Source organism: Oncorhynchus gorbuscha, linkage group LG10 (genome assembly GCF_021184085.1).
Source record: "Oncorhynchus gorbuscha isolate QuinsamMale2020 ecotype Even-year linkage group LG10, OgorEven_v1.0, whole genome shotgun sequence".
NCBI classification, from domain to species: Eukaryota; Metazoa; Chordata; class Actinopteri; order Salmoniformes; family Salmonidae; genus Oncorhynchus; species Oncorhynchus gorbuscha.
This window is the reverse complement of record NC_060182.1, coordinates 75,293,248-75,307,955: the sequence shown is the minus strand read 5'-3', so window position 1 is coordinate 75,307,955 and position 14,708 is coordinate 75,293,248. Positions and strand designations below refer to the sequence as shown.

Sequence of the window (14,708 nt, the reverse complement as noted above, 5' to 3'; positions counted from 1 at the left end):
CCAGTTTCAACTGTTCTGCCTGCGGCTATGGAATCCTGATCTGTTCACCGGACGTGCTACCTGTCCCAGAACTGTTGTTTTCAACTCTCTAGAGACAGCAGGAGTGGTAGAGATACTCTGAATGATCGTCTATGAAAAGCCAACTGACATTTACTCCTGATGTGCTGATTTGCTGCACCCTCGACAACTACTGTGATTTTATTATTATTTGACCATGCTGGTCATTTATGAACATTTGAACATCTTGGCAATGTTCTGTTATAATCTCCACCCAGCACAGCCAGAAGCGGACTGGCCACCACTCATAGCCTGGTTCCTCTCTAGGTTTCTTCCTAGGTTTTGGCCTTTCTGGGGAGTTTTTCCTAGCCACCGTGCCTCTACACCTGCATTGCTTGCTGTTTGGGGTTTTAGGCCCGGATTTCTGTACAGCAATTTGAGATATCAGCTGATGTATGAAGGGCTATATAAATACATTTGATTTGATTTCCACAGAGGAACCCTAGAGCTCTGTCAGAGTGACCATCAGGTTCTTGGTCACCTCCCTGACCAAGGCCCTTCTCCCCTGATTGCTTAGTTTGGCCGGGTGGCCAGCTCTCGGAAGAGTCTTGGTGTTGCCAAACTTCTTCCATTTAAGAATGATGGAGGCCACTGTGTTCTTGGAGACCTTTAATGCTGCATAAATGTTTCCGTACCCTTCCTCCAGATCTGTGCCTTGATTACAATCCTGTCTCAGAGCTCTAAGGACAATTCCTTTGACCTCATGGCTTGGTTTTTGCTCTGACGTCTGGGATATGCACTGTCATCAAATCATGTCCTATCAATTTAATTTACCACAGATGGACTCCAATCTAGTTGTAGAAACATTTCAAGCATGATCAATGGAAACAGGAGGCACCTGAGTTCAACTTCTAGTCTCGTAGAAAAGGGTCTAAATCAGGTATTTCTGTTTTAATATATTTTTTTAACCTTTATTTAACTAGGCAAGTCAGTTAATTAAGAACAAATTCTTATTTTCAATGACAACCTAGGAACTGCCTGTTCAGGGGAAGATCAACAGATTTGTACCTTGTCAGCTCAGGTGTTTGAACTTGCAACCTTCCGGTTACTAGTCCAACGCTCTAACCACTAGGCTACCCTGCTGCCCCAGTTAATGCATTTGCAAAAATTTCTAACAACCTGTTTTCACATTGTCATTATGGGGTATTGTGTGTAGATTGCAGAGGATTTGTATTTATTTAAGCAATTTTGGAATAAAGCTATATCGTAACAAATGTGTAAAATTCAAGGTGTCTGAATACTTTCCGAAGGCACTGTACACACATTCATTTTACAGAAATGCCAGGGGGAAAAACCTGTCAGACATTGGTGCAAAATAAAGTTATTTATTTTTGTTTGTGTACTTATTTACTCCCCCAGTGACCTCAACCCCCCCCCCCCCCCCTTCAAAAAATCTATCTCTATCTAATCTGTAGCAATCCCTTGGCACTGAAATGTGGTTGTAAAATAGTCATACTCACTCTTCCTTCTGTAATTATTAACCCGCTCAATGGTGGTACAAGTGACTTGGACACAGACTGTAAAGCTTACTTCAGAAAATATCTTGTTGGTCTATGGTAAAACATGACTGGTGAGGACAAATGTCCAGCAGTTGAAGTTCTGGATGGAACATCACCCAAGCTCAGCCTGAAACGGGAAGTGGGACTGGTTGGCGCTGTGTCGCTCGTGGCTGGCACTATGATTGGATCTGGGATTTTTATGTCCCCTCAATTCGTTCTGGTCAACATAGGAAGTCCAGGAGGAAGCCTGGTGGTCTGGGCTGCTTGTGGCCTGCTGGCTGTGCTTGGCTCTCTCTGCTATGCTGAACTGGGGACAGTCATCCGAGAGTCGGGGGGAGAGTACATCTATATCCTACGGACGTCAGGCCCAGTCATGGCCTTCATTTTAATTTTCAGCTCAGTCATATTTGTGAGACCTGCCAGTGTGGCTGGGATCTCACTGAGCTTTGCTGAATATGCATTGGCACCTTTCTACCAGGACTGTCCATGCCCACAGCTGTTGGTGAAGTGTGTGGCTGCAGCAGGGATTGTGGTGACAGCCATTGTTAACTGTCTGAATGTACGATTTGCCATGTCAATGCAAGTGTTCTTCATGGTGGCCAAGGTGCTGGCTCTTTCAGTAATAATTATTGGAGGAGTGGTGTTGCTCGTCAGAGGGGAAACAGAAAGTTTTGAGGATTCTTTTAATGGGACCAACTTGGGCATCAATCCGATAGGTATTGCTTTCTACCAGGGACTGTGGTCCTACGATGGATGGAATAACTTGAATTATGTGACAGAAGAGCTGAAACGTCCTGAGGTAAAGAAATGCATTCACTTCCATTGTAGAAACTGTACATTGAATTTATATTAGTGCTGATTTTGAGTACATAATACATTATATTTCTTATCTCATACAAGTTGATTACAAAGGAACACTAACACTGGTTTACACATTCTGCGTGTCACTGACCCTGACAAAAAGTGTTTTCAATGGGTAGTGATCTCAATTTTGTTTTATTCCGGATGGATTCTCCTCAGGTTTTCTCCTGCCATATCAGTTCTGTTATATTCACAGACATTATTCTAACAGTCTTAGAAACTTCAAAGTGTTTTCTATCCAATACTGCCAATACAGTCCAAGGACTGTTGACATCTCCTGGAAGCCATAGGAACTGCAATCTGGGAGGTTTTCCATTCATTTTCCCATAGATAGCCATTACAATGAGTGGTGAGCTCCAAAATGTTTTATTTTGGATGGATTCTCCTCGGGTTTTCGCATGTCATATCAGTTCTGTTATACTCACGGACATTATTTTAACAGTTTTCGAAACTTTAGAGTGTTTCCAATACTTCCAATTACTTCCAAGTATATGCATATCCTAGCTTCTGGGCCTGAGTAACAGGCAGTTTACTTTGGGCACCACAGTCACTCGAACGTCCGAATACTGCCCCCTATCCCTAAGAAAGCCACGGGGCCAGATGGATTGCCAGGATGTGTACGCAAAGCATGCACGGACCAACTGGCAAGTGTCTTTACTGACATTTTCAACATCTCCCTGACTGAGTCTGCAATACCTACATGTTTCAAGCAGACCACCATAGTCCCTGTGCCCAAGGAAGTGAAGGTAACCTGCCTAAATGATTACAGGCCCGTAGCACTCACATCAGTAGCCATGAAGTGCTTTGAAATGCTGGTCATGGCTCACGTTAACAGCGTGAGCCGTTTCCTTTTTTGTACTACTGAGGTTATAGCTCACAGGAAATAAACCAAAAATACAGAGTATAGGATATACAGGCAAATCACCTGAGACAATACCTGACAAGTCTACTCTATCGCATCCTCCTTGATCCTTGATCTTTGGACCACCCCACCAACAGATATATAGTGTGCCCTTATCTATTTTTAAATTGCATCTGATACACTAATCAGGATGGTAATATGGTTGAAAATGTATGCAGAACTACGTCATTAGCTAGAGGGCAAGTCTACACTAAAAATACCTTGGCTGTCATTTTTACATTTACATGGCTTTTGACAGCAATTGCATGTGGCTTTATGACCAACACATATAACAATGGTGAGATACTGTAGGTCAACCTTGGCCTTAACCTTTCCGACCTTCAGGGGAAGGAATTATCCAAGTGTACAATGACATACAGTAGCATCCATTTTCTCACTCATCTAGTCAATCGGACCTCCTTTTTTTTGTTACAGTAATAATTTGGTGAATCTTTAACAAACACTTTGGGGGGGGGTAATCTGTATGGGCACCATACACCATACTGTATGGGCACTATAAACAAAGACACAACAATATACATTTTGCAACCTGAGAAGTTAATATTAACTACTAAGTACTTTGCACCCAGCATCAAAGATTTGCCAGGTCTTTGTATATATTTGTCTTGCTTAAGAAGAAAGGATTGACCATTGACAACATTTCTCATGTTGTTTGAATCAGTAAGCTGGCCATGGCAAAAACAGAAACAGAAGGGCTTCAACTGAAGTGCAAGTTGGGTTTAGTTGGTGCTGTTTCACTGGTAGCAGGAATCATGATTGGATGGGGTATATTCATGTCCCCTCAGTTTATGCTGTCCTACATTGGACGTCCAAAGGCAAGCCTGATCATTTGGGCCCTGTTTGGCCTAGTAGCCATGCTGGGAGGAATCTCGTAAGCTGAGCAAGGAACCATTATTAAAGAATCAGGTGGGGACTTCATCTACATCCTTCAAATCTATGGACCCTTCCCTGCCTTCTTTTAAGGCCTTTAACTTCCTACTAGTGGTGAAGCCAGCGAGCATCGCACCAATACCCCTCAGCTTTTCAGAATACACTGTGGCACCTTTCTACCAAGACTGTTCTCCTTTCAGCTAATAGTGAAATGTGCTGCTGTTGCAGCCATCATGGTTGTAGCCATGGCCAGAATCTTGAATGTACATTTATCCATGAGAAGTCAGGTGGTCTTCTTGGTGGCTAAGCTACTTATTTGTCCTGATGGTTATAGTAATTGGAGGAGTAGTGAAAATTGCACAGGGGAATGTTACTGTACAAAAAAATGCTTTTGATAGTATGAACTTGGGTGTGAGCTCCATAGGGATGGCTTTTTACTAAGGCCTCTGGTCTGTCACTGGCTTGTACAACTTAAACTATGTGAAAGAAGAATTGAAAAGACCTGAGGTAAGAATGCACTGTAATAAGTAATGTCCTTTGTTCCATGATCTTAAGGACTTAACATATCTTTATCCATCTTGCACCCTCTCAGGTAAATCTGCCCAGGGCAGTTATGATTGCCATCCCCATGGTAACCATGCTCTATCTACTGGTCAATGTGAGCTACTTGGCTGCCATGACGCCCAGAGAACTGATGTTGTCGAGTGCAGTGGCTGTCACCTGGGGGTGAGAGAGCTTAACTCCATCCACACACCTCTCTCAAAAGAAAATTCAATGTGTGATGAGATGACAAATTACATTGTTGTCTTTAACAGGAATAAGGTGCTCGGGAGCTGGGGATGGGTGATGTCCATTGCAGCTGCTTTGTCTGCTTTTGGCTCCCTGAATGGAACATTCTTTAGTGGTGGCCGGGTGTGCTTTGTGGCTGCAAGAGAGGGACACATGGTGAGAAACACATGCAAGAGACAGGCAATTTTAACTGACATTTTTCAAAAGGAAACTTTGGCATAGTCTGATGTAGGTGTTGAGTTAGATAGTTTTGTAGTTTTTATGTCAACGTTTGTGTTGTCTTTATCTCCAGCCTGATATTCTTGCCATGGCCCATGTGAATCGACTGACCCCCTCTCCAGCCCTGATCTTCACCACGGCTATCTCACTTCTGGTTCTCATCCCTGGGGACTTCCAGAGCATTGTCAACTTCTTCAGGTAGTTTATGCTTTGACTTCAAAATGTCTCAATACATTTATCAAATTGTTGCTTTATTTATCTTCCATCCCTCTGCATTGATATTACCAGTTTTACAGCCTGGTTCTTCTATACAATCACTCTGTCTGGGCTTCTCTACCTCAAGATCAAGAAACCTGAACTTCCCAGGACATATAGTGTGAGTCTCATAGAATATCTAATGTCTTATTTTATTTATAAAGGTCTGAGTCCTTTTGAACAACACAAGATTGATTTATTCAAATTCAATTGGTCAAATGGACCCATCCGCTTTCTCAACTCTTGTGACAGTACCAATGTTTTTGTTTATTCACCCAGGTTCCCATTGTAATCCCCATCTTGGTCATCATGGCAGCGATTTTCCTTGTGATGGCACCTATCATTGACAACCCTGCAATAGAGTACCTCTACGTCACCATATTCATCTTCAGTGGTGTATTGGTTTATGTGCCATTCATTCACTACAAACTCTGCCCTGGACTGTTGGGGAAAGTCACAGTGTTCCTGCAGCTCTTCCTAGAGGTGGCCCCAGCAGACAAAAATCTATGACAATGCTTTCTTCTGAGTAATACCTGGACCAAAATAATTTAAATCTCGGATGGGCACCACCATAACCTGATTGTCAATTGTATTTAAGATGGAACGTTAAAAAAAAGAAATTGTTATCAAATTCGGTAAATATCAGACTTAATTTGTACTGATTGTACTGCAATATAGGATGCTTTCAATAAATAATGCAAGTAAACATACCATTTTGTAAAATTGTAGACTTTATTTGGTGAAAAAAAAAGAAAATAGAATTTGTTGTTTAATTGTTTTTTTTTAATTAATATTTTCCGACAAGACATTTAGTATGATAAATCCAAAACTACTGTGCAGGTATTACAAAAATGAGTTAGATTTCTTTGTGAAGTCATGGCATTTGGAGCCACTCAATCACGGTAATGTATACAGTATTTTCAGTATAAAAAGTAGGAAAGCAATATGGGTAAAAATAAGTAACACCACACAGGCCCATTTCCAGCACTGATTGTAACTATACATGTTCAGTAGACTTTTTATTAGAATCAGACTTCCAAAAGTCATCCTTGATGAAATAATCCTGGGTAATGTCAAAATATAATCATAGGCATAATTTTAGGCTGTTATTTTCCTGTGTAGCCTGCTAACAACTTCATGAGTCCTAATCAGTTAATATCATTTAGTTGGCAATTAAAACAGATCCAGATCATCAATAGATGTAGACTCATTTTGTTGGATATACTTGAGAATGTCGATTTGATCCTTCACCTCATTTGCAACTGGAAGAACACCCACAACTGGGCCCCTACCACCTGAGACTAGAGAGGAGGGCTTCACAGGCAGTTTTGGCTTTGGGGCCAGTTTGGGTTTGGGGGCAGGAACTGGCCTTGCCTTGATACTTTTCTTCACCTGGAGGAGCTTGTCAAAGTTGTCTTCTATCCTGAAAAGGGAAACAAGGACAATGTTGAGTGGCTAATACAATGTTGTAATAACCCCTTTGTCTCGCAAATAACTGTGACTGTATACCTGAAAAGTTCATCTGTATCCTCATCCAGTCCTGAATCTGCAGATGCCACATCCTTGTATGCTGTTGGAAGTAGTAAAGGGTCACCCAACTTCACTTTCCACATCAAGTCTGGCTCCTTAAACAGCTTAACGTTGCCTGTTAGCACAATGAAGATATGAGTTGAACTTAAATTGGACAAGAGGCAAGCTTCCTGGGGAACAGATCTGATATCTTCATTTACGGGATGTCTCTGACACTGACACTGACACTGTTTGTAGAGAGCTAATGACATTGTTATTGCAGTTCCTATGGAAGCAATAAATGGAACACAGAATCTGTATTTAAATATTTATACTAACTGTCTTTGGCTGCAGGTTGAAACAAGTCGTCATCTATATCCTCAGCCTCATCAAACAGAGATAACTTAGGTTGGGTAGCCACTTTAGCCTGTGGAGACGTTTTCTTCTTCTGCCTCGTGCACCTGGGGGAAAGGGTGACAGAAGGCATTAAATACCATACAGTGCCTGTAGAAAGTATCCCAATTTTCAAATGTTGTTGATTTACAGCCTGAAATTATATTTTCCCTTCAACCGTTTGATCCAGAATACAGATATTTGAGAAGTTGCCAAAACCAAATCCAATCTAAAATGAACACAACCTTAGCAAGGCTCTTACTTTAAATTGCCTAGAGGTCCAAGGTACTGATCATCATCGTCATGTTCCTGCTCCTCTTCCCTAGGTTTCACTGGTGGAACATGTTTGGTTACTTTCACAGCAGCAGCAGGGGTCTCCTCACTTTCAAAGAAATTATAGCCTTCTTCTTTATCCTGGTCCTGCCAATCTGCAACGTTCCTGGTTTTCGAATCTGCCATTGTGGACTTCGCCCCTACAGAAATATGAACTGTGAGCCAAATATTCTTTTTGACATTATATTCTTGATTAAATAAGGCAACTTCTACACTACAGGGAAGTACTGTTTGTTTTTTCAGTTTGGTTAATAATTCATACTTTTCTTAAATAACTAGCCAGGCAGATACATGTTAATTTGAACCCCTGACTGCCTTGATATACAGTAACCTCATTGTTCAAATAATAATATCACAGTTTGGTGCAGTAGTATTAGTACTAATCCCCAAGGTTGAACATTTTCTGACCTATGTAGTTTGCATTAAGATAGAGGGGTGGCATTAATGTAGGTGAATGAGTTAGAAAGTGCAAGTTTCAGTCAGAGACAAGCAAATCAAACAAGTTATTTACCAAAACTCTATAGAAAAAAATACTATTTACTGTAGTGCTTTGTGGTACATTACCTAAGAGCTCCAACACCTCTGGGCAAGTAGCAAGTGTAGAATTCTTGGAGATGAACTTGACCAGTTCGTCAAAGGCCACCCTACGCTCCCGGATGTCTGCCTCGCCTACAAACAGGGCCTTGCGAGGCATGGCTGGTAAGGTGATCTTTGGATATTGACCCATGAGTCTGTAGTAAAACTCATCAATTTCACTGTATTTCTTTGAAACCTGCAAAACACATGTAAAACATGCAGGGTCTAGGAATGCCTGTAGCTTTTATAGCAATGCTTTGGGGTTCAAATCTAACCGTTAGAATTGTATATTTGGTTGTTGTTCAAAATCTTAAGGTCATTATGCAGCTGTTATAAAGGGTTTAGGAATGCATACTGTACATACTGAATGCTACAGTAAAACATGCAGGGTCTAGGTATGCCTGTAGCTTTTATAGCAATGCTTTGGGGTTCAAATCTAACCGTTAGAATTGTATATTTGGTTGTTGTTCAAAATCTTAAGGTCATTATGCAGCTGTTATAAAGGGTTTAGGAATGCATACTGTACATACTGAATGCTACAGTGAAGTGTTACCACAATTTCAGACCAAGCAGTAGCTGCAACACCATCACTTTCAATTTGAGGTGATTAGGGGCACAGGGGCAGGATGCTAATACTTATGTTTCCACCTAACTTACATGGGACTACGACTACCTGTGACTACCTACCACCAGCTGTACAATGTCTTCAGGTTTGTGCTTGGCGGATTTGAAGGCAGCCAGCCGAGTCACCACAATTATCTGGTACTCCACATGACCTGTCATCATGGTACCACGGATCTCCTGGTAAAGAGGCACCTGCAGATCTATGCCTGTCACCTCATTCTGCAACAGCCTGGGATGGAAAACATTGTGACATTGACCAAAAGTAATTGCACAAAGTGCAAGATTCATACAAGAACAGAACTGTGGAGTGACATCGTGAATAAACATCATTCCACACTGTCCCAACGGTAAACAGCAAGAAAGGAATCCAGCAAACATGTCAATGGCACCTTTTATTTCACTACATGCCGATATTAATTAATATGTGCACAATAGTTTGGTGAATAGTTGCAACTAAGTCAAAGGGACCCCTGGGTTGGTACAGGGAAAAACAAGGACTGGCTTCAACAAGTAAACAACGATGGGAATGTGTTTCACACGTGTTAATGTTATCAGGCAACCTCGAAACGTCAAAGAAAGATAGCTACGAAATTTTCTTTATTTTACCTGCTTGTAATAAGTCCGTCTGGCATTGTTTGTAAGATTTCTGTCCTGTCTTTGTTTAGCTGTAATCAAGCTGACCACCCCCATTCCCTACTGTTATGATACAAGTCATGGGATGGGAACTAGATACTGTTTCGGCTGCAGGCATACAAAACAGGAACTTCCGGTTTTAGCCTTCAAAATAAAAGCGCGCTGCTGCACTCGTTCTGCACAGCACGAGTGGTGAGTTGTGAATATTTTACGGTTGCTTGTGGTCTGTGAAGGAGGCACATCGACTCCTTGATAGTAAGTCGAGGCATATGTCAGTAGCAGAACAAGCTCAAATCAAGTAAAAACTAGCTTCTTTCGACAGCAAAGCTAGGTAACTAGGTCATCATCTACATTGGCTATGATCAGCTGATAGCCCATCCGTCTTTGCCTTTATGGCTTTTGCGTGCAGCCCTGCTACACTAGAAGAAAATACATTTACAATGTGTCCGCCGTGGTTCTGTGTAGCCTAGTAATGCTAATATATTTCAGACCAGTGTATTGAAGTTAATTTCGTCTTTGAATAAGTTCAATATATTTGAGTAGTAAACGGAAAAAACAACCATACGTAGAATGTATGCACACATGACTGTAAGTCGCTTTGGATAAAAGCGTCTGCTAAATGGCATATATTTTTTATTATATATATATAAATGAGATACCAAGTCAGTTTCACAGCTGAATGCTTTCAACCAAAATGTGTTTGCCGCATTTAACCTTAACGCCCTAGGATCCAGGTAGTTCGCAAAAGAATATACCGGAGGGGGGGCATCGTTTTACTAGGCTACCTACTAGGCCACCTTTTAGGCTACCTACTAGATTGGGATCATATTGAGTTCGTTGACAAAACAGCAGTGGTGGAAAAAGTACCCAATTGTCATACTTGAGTAAAAATAAAGATACCTTTTTTTTATATAGAAAATACTTATAATTAAGTATCAAAAGTAAAATGTGTAAATCTTTTCAAATTCCTTATTAAGTAAACCAGAAGGCACCATTGTCTTTGAATTTTAAATGTACCTATAGCCACGGGCATGCTCCAACCCTCAGACATACTTTACAAACGAAGCATGTGTGTTTAGTGAGTGAGGCAATCGGGAAGACCAGGGATGTTCTCTTGATAAGTGTGTGAATTACGCAATCATTCTGTCCTGCTAATCATTCAAAATGCAACAAGTACTTTTGAGTGTCAGGGAAAATGTATGGAGTAAAAATTACATACTTTTCTTTAGTAATATAGTGAAGTAAGTTGTCAAATATAAATAGTAAAGTACAGATACCCCCCCCAAAAAATTACTTAAGTAGTACTTTCAAGTAATTTTAATTAAGTACTTTATACCACTGCAAAACAGACTATTGGACGGAGATGTATTTGTCAAGGTCCACGGTGGGTCTGTGTAAACTATGCAATTATATTGGAGACGGCCTCATAGCAGTGAATGTCATTTATTAATTTACTGTTATATTATTTGTAAGTAGCAGCCATATCAGCCAAGGAAACAAATTGTTCTCACTCTATAATAGAACAATCAGATTTTTCTGCATGACTGTGGCACTCTTTAGCTGAATTATTAGGATTTTCTTGTATTCTCAACAACCTATTTAGCTGAAATAGAGATAATTTCAATGTTTTCTTTGAAGATGGCCCTGTCTGAGAATAGAACATTCTGTTTTCTGCCTGATTGTGGAGCTGTTTATTGTAATTTTCTGGATTATCTTGTGACCAGAACAAAACTACTTAAATGGTGTTTCTTTAAAATGATGGGCCTGAGGGCCTTCCAAGTTGCGCAGCGGTCTAAGGCACTACATCTTATTGCTAGAGGCGTCACTACAGACCTGGGTTTAATCCCAGGCTGTATCAAAACCGGTCGTGATCGGTAATCCCATAGGGCAGCGCACAATCGTCCCAGCGTCATCCGGGTTTGGCCGGGGGGGACCTTACTTGGCTCATCGCGCTCTATCAACTACTTGTTGCAGGCCGGGCGCCTGCAGGCTGACCTCAGTCGTAAGATGACCAGAGGAATCTGATGCATTGGTGTGGCTGTCTTCCGGGTTAAGCAGGCGGGTTTCGGAGGACGTATGACTCTGCCTCTTGCCTCCAAAGCCCGTTTGGGAGTTGCAGCGGTGAGACTAGATTGAAATTGGGGAGAAAAATCAGGATGAGCCTGGCTGACATGGACAGTTTCCTCACCTTGTTCTTGTGGTTATCCATGGTTGTTGCTTATTTTACCAGGTAACAAGAAGTGAAAAAACAAAAGGACTGAAAAATAGGCTCCTTATTTTACTAAACTAGAGATTTAAATAAATGGTGTTTCTTTGAAAAGATGGGCCTAGCTGACATGAGAAATAAATTAAGGGGGAAGGATCCAGAGACACAGAGGCTCATTATCTTACTGCATGTATTTTTATTTACAATGCTGGCTGCCATGATTAACAAAAAACGCAGGACATTGAAGGCTACCTGAATTGATTCAGAGTAGTCCTGAAGTATCACAACAAGGTCAAACAAGTATGTGCGTGTTAGTCAGATTATCCAGTATCCACAGCAACACTATTGATTGTTCTCTACCCCCAGTGCATGTGGTGTACAGTACTATGATCTTAGCCACGCTCTCACTAACCCTAATCTTTTCTCTGTCTCCCCATCCAGAGGGCCTGAGGCTCTTGGACCACAACTTAGGACACCCTGGCCTGACACCTGGATGTGCATGTCCATACCCCCCCTCTACCTGCCTGTTACTTTAAAGTCCATATTTAACCTATACAGCTCTGGATCCATTGTCTTACCTATTACTGCAACAAATTGTCAGTTATTTGCCTTTTTTAAATAATTGTACATTTTATTTTTTACTAATGACTGAAAGCTGTGTGACCATTTAACAATTGCTGCATATACCTTGTCCTTCTCCCAAAGTATTGACTTTCTCATTTCTTCTCATCTCAGGGATTTAACAATGGTGTAATGTAGCTCAAACCAATGCTTACACCTACCTAATGCTTGGATAACCATGAGGAGAGAGATGGACAATTGGTATGCAGCCACTAATTTCAGGTGGCTTCATCAACAGCTGGAATGTGTTCCAAATGGCACCCTATTCCGTATACATAGTGCACATTCCGCCTGTTGAGCACCACCCTGCTTGTTATCCATTTATCCATCCCATTCCCCCAGTTAAGCAAACAAAGGGGAGAGGCTCTGACTATAATTTATGTAGTAAATTGCTTTTCCTATCAATTACTTTATTTTATAAACTTCCTTTGTTGTGTATGCATGTCCCTTTTTAATAAAACCTTAATTGTCTCCCGAGTGGCGCAGCGGTCTAAGGCACAGCATCTCAGTGTAAGAGGCATCACTGCAGTCCCTCGTTTGAATCCAGGTTGCATCACATCTGGCCGTGATTTGGAGTCCCATAGGGTGACTCACAACTGGCCCGGGTTTGGCCTGGCTAGGCGGTCATTGTAAATTATAATTAGTTCTTAACTGACTTGCCTAGTTAAATAAAACTTTTTGTTTTTTAAATTAATTCAAACAAGAAATCATTTTCACTGGTGGATATTCATGATGGACATTATACTGAACAGTCATGTACCAATGAGATTCACAAGTATTGCATTTGTGTGTGTGGTGTTGCTATTCAGCCTCATCTAGAATAACTGCTAACTGACAAAATAACTCAGCCATAGGAAATCATTGGGGAAAGAAGTCACGTCCGGTTGGCACAAATCTTTATTTGACTTTCTGTAATAGAGCTACAGACCGTATAAAAGCATACATTCAAAACCTTATGGTCAAATGTAATGGAATCCAAGTTTCTGGGTGTGTGGGGTTCAGTGACTTGAGGGGGAAAAAGAACCAGTGGAGGCAGGTAGATGGGGGGGCCAGGTGGGATTGGGCCAAGCACGTCCAGGTGTCAGGCCAGGATGTACTCAGTAATGGTCCAAGAGCCTTAGGCCCTCCGGAAGAGGAGACAAGATGAGGGTTGCGAGCATGCACTGGGGGCAAAGAATGATCAATCGTGCTGTTGTGGACACTGGATAATCTGACTAATAGGCGCACACACACCTGTATGAGCTCGCTGTGGTACTGTAGGCCTATTTGTGTTACTTTTCAATTCAGGTAGCATTCAATGTCCTGCGTTTGTGTTAACCATGGCATCCAGCATTGTAAATAAAGAGATGTGCAGATTGTTAATCCGCCTGTGGTGTGTGGATCCTTTCCACTTAATGTCTTTTTCATGTCAGCCAGGCCCATCTTCTCAAAGAAACACCATTTAATTCAATCTCTAGTTGAGTAAAATAAGGAGTATTACTTCAGTTTTGTTTTCACTTCTTGTTACCTGGTAAATAACCAACAAATAAGGTGAGGAAACAGTCCATGTTTGCCAGGCCCATCTTTTTAAATAAACAATTTATTAAAATCTCTAGTTGAATAAACTATACTGAACAAAAATATAAAGGCAACATGTAAAGTGTTGGTCCCATGTTTCATTTTGTGCAGAAATTTGTTTACAGCCATATTAGTGAGCATTTCTCCTTTGCCAAGACAATCCATCCACCTGACAGGTGTGGCACATCAAGAACCTGATTAAACCGCATGATCATTACACAGGTGCACATTGTACTGGGGACAATAAAAGGCCACTACAATGTGCAGTTTTGTCACACAACACAATGACACAGAGCGTGCAATTGGCATGCTGACTGCCGGAATGTCCACCAGAGCTGTTGCCAGAGAATTGAATGCTCATTTCTCTACCATTTTTTATTTATTTTTTATTTTACCTTTATTTAACCAGGCAAGTCAGTTAAGAACAAATTCTTATTTTCAATGACGGCCTAGGAACAGTGGGTTAACTGCCTGTTCAGGGGCAGAACGACAGATTTGTACCTTGTCAGCTCGGGGATTTGAACTTGCAACCTTCCGGTTACTAGCCCAACACCGGTTACGGCACTCTAACCACTAGGCCTCTACTAAGCCTTCTATAATGCCGTTTTAGAGAATTTGGCAGTACGTCCAACCGGCCTCGCAACTGCAAACCACGTGTAACCATGCCAGCCCAGGACCTCCACATCCAGCTTCATCACCTGCGGGATAGTCTCAGACCAGCCACCAGGACAGCTGATGAAACTGAGGAGCATTTCTGTCTGTAATAAAGCCCTTTTGTGGGGAA

At 41.4% G+C, this 14,708-nt stretch overlaps 2 protein-coding genes and 1 long non-coding RNA gene across 5 annotated transcripts; 2 read left to right on the top strand and 1 right to left on the bottom strand.

The window, feature by feature from the left end:
- The first annotated feature begins 1,556 nt into the window (after positions 1-1,556).
- LOC124046579 (b(0,+)-type amino acid transporter 1-like) lies at positions 1,557-6,182 on the top strand. The gene is made up of 6 exons (XM_046367107.1): positions 1,557-2,355; positions 4,802-4,935; positions 5,025-5,154; positions 5,291-5,415; positions 5,506-5,593; positions 5,752-6,182. The coding sequence occupies exons 1-6, from the start codon at positions 1,621-1,623 to the stop codon at positions 5,980-5,982; spliced, it is 1,443 nt and encodes a 480-aa protein (XP_046223063.1). The 5' UTR covers positions 1,557-1,620; the 3' UTR covers positions 5,983-6,182.
- Position 6,183: 1 nt separating this feature from the next.
- Positions 6,184-9,656, bottom strand: hs1bp3 (HCLS1 binding protein 3). Of its 2 annotated transcripts, none has more exons than XM_046367108.1 (7): positions 9,514-9,656; positions 8,971-9,136; positions 8,272-8,479; positions 7,637-7,847; positions 7,321-7,442; positions 6,982-7,117; positions 6,184-6,895 (listed from the first exon to the last, which is right to left on the bottom strand). In XM_046367108.1, exons 1-7 carry the CDS (start codon positions 9,537-9,539, stop codon positions 6,646-6,648), a joined length of 1,119 nt encoding a protein of 372 aa, XP_046223064.1. In that variant the 5' UTR covers positions 9,540-9,656; the 3' UTR covers positions 6,184-6,645. The 2 variants fall into 2 exon arrangements, with proteins under 2 accessions (XP_046223064.1, XP_046223065.1); XM_046367109.1 differs by having other exon boundaries at positions 6,982-7,042.
- On the top strand, positions 9,633-13,729 carry LOC124046581. 2 transcript variants are annotated; one of them, XR_006841030.1, is made up of 2 exons: positions 9,633-9,732; positions 12,188-13,729. It is a non-coding gene; the product is annotated as an uncharacterized LOC124046581 (long non-coding RNA). The 2 variants fall into 2 exon arrangements; XR_006841029.1 differs by having other exon boundaries at positions 9,723-9,795.
- The last annotated feature ends 979 nt before the right edge of the window (positions 13,730-14,708 follow it).

Coding starts and splice junctions, on each gene's coding strand:
- hs1bp3 (XM_046367108.1), bottom strand. CDS start 9,539: ATGCCAGACGGACTTATTACAAGCAG. Junction 8,480..8,970: donor AAGACATTGTACAGCTGGTG/GTAGGTAGTCAC, acceptor TGTGTTTTGCAG/GTTTCAAAGAAATACAGTGA. Junction 6,896..6,981: donor GATACAGATGAACTTTTCAG/GTATACAGTCAC, acceptor TTCCCTTTTCAG/GATAGAAGACAACTTTGACA.
- LOC124046579 (XM_046367107.1), top strand. CDS start 1,621: ATGACTGGTGAGGACAAATGTCCAGCAGTTGAAGTTCTGGATGGAACA. Junction 2,356..4,801: donor AAGAGCTGAAACGTCCTGAG/GTAAAGAAATGC, acceptor GCACCCTCTCAG/GTAAATCTGCCCAGGGCAGT. Junction 5,416..5,505: donor AGCATTGTCAACTTCTTCAG/GTAGTTTATGCT, acceptor TGATATTACCAG/TTTTACAGCCTGGTTCTTCT.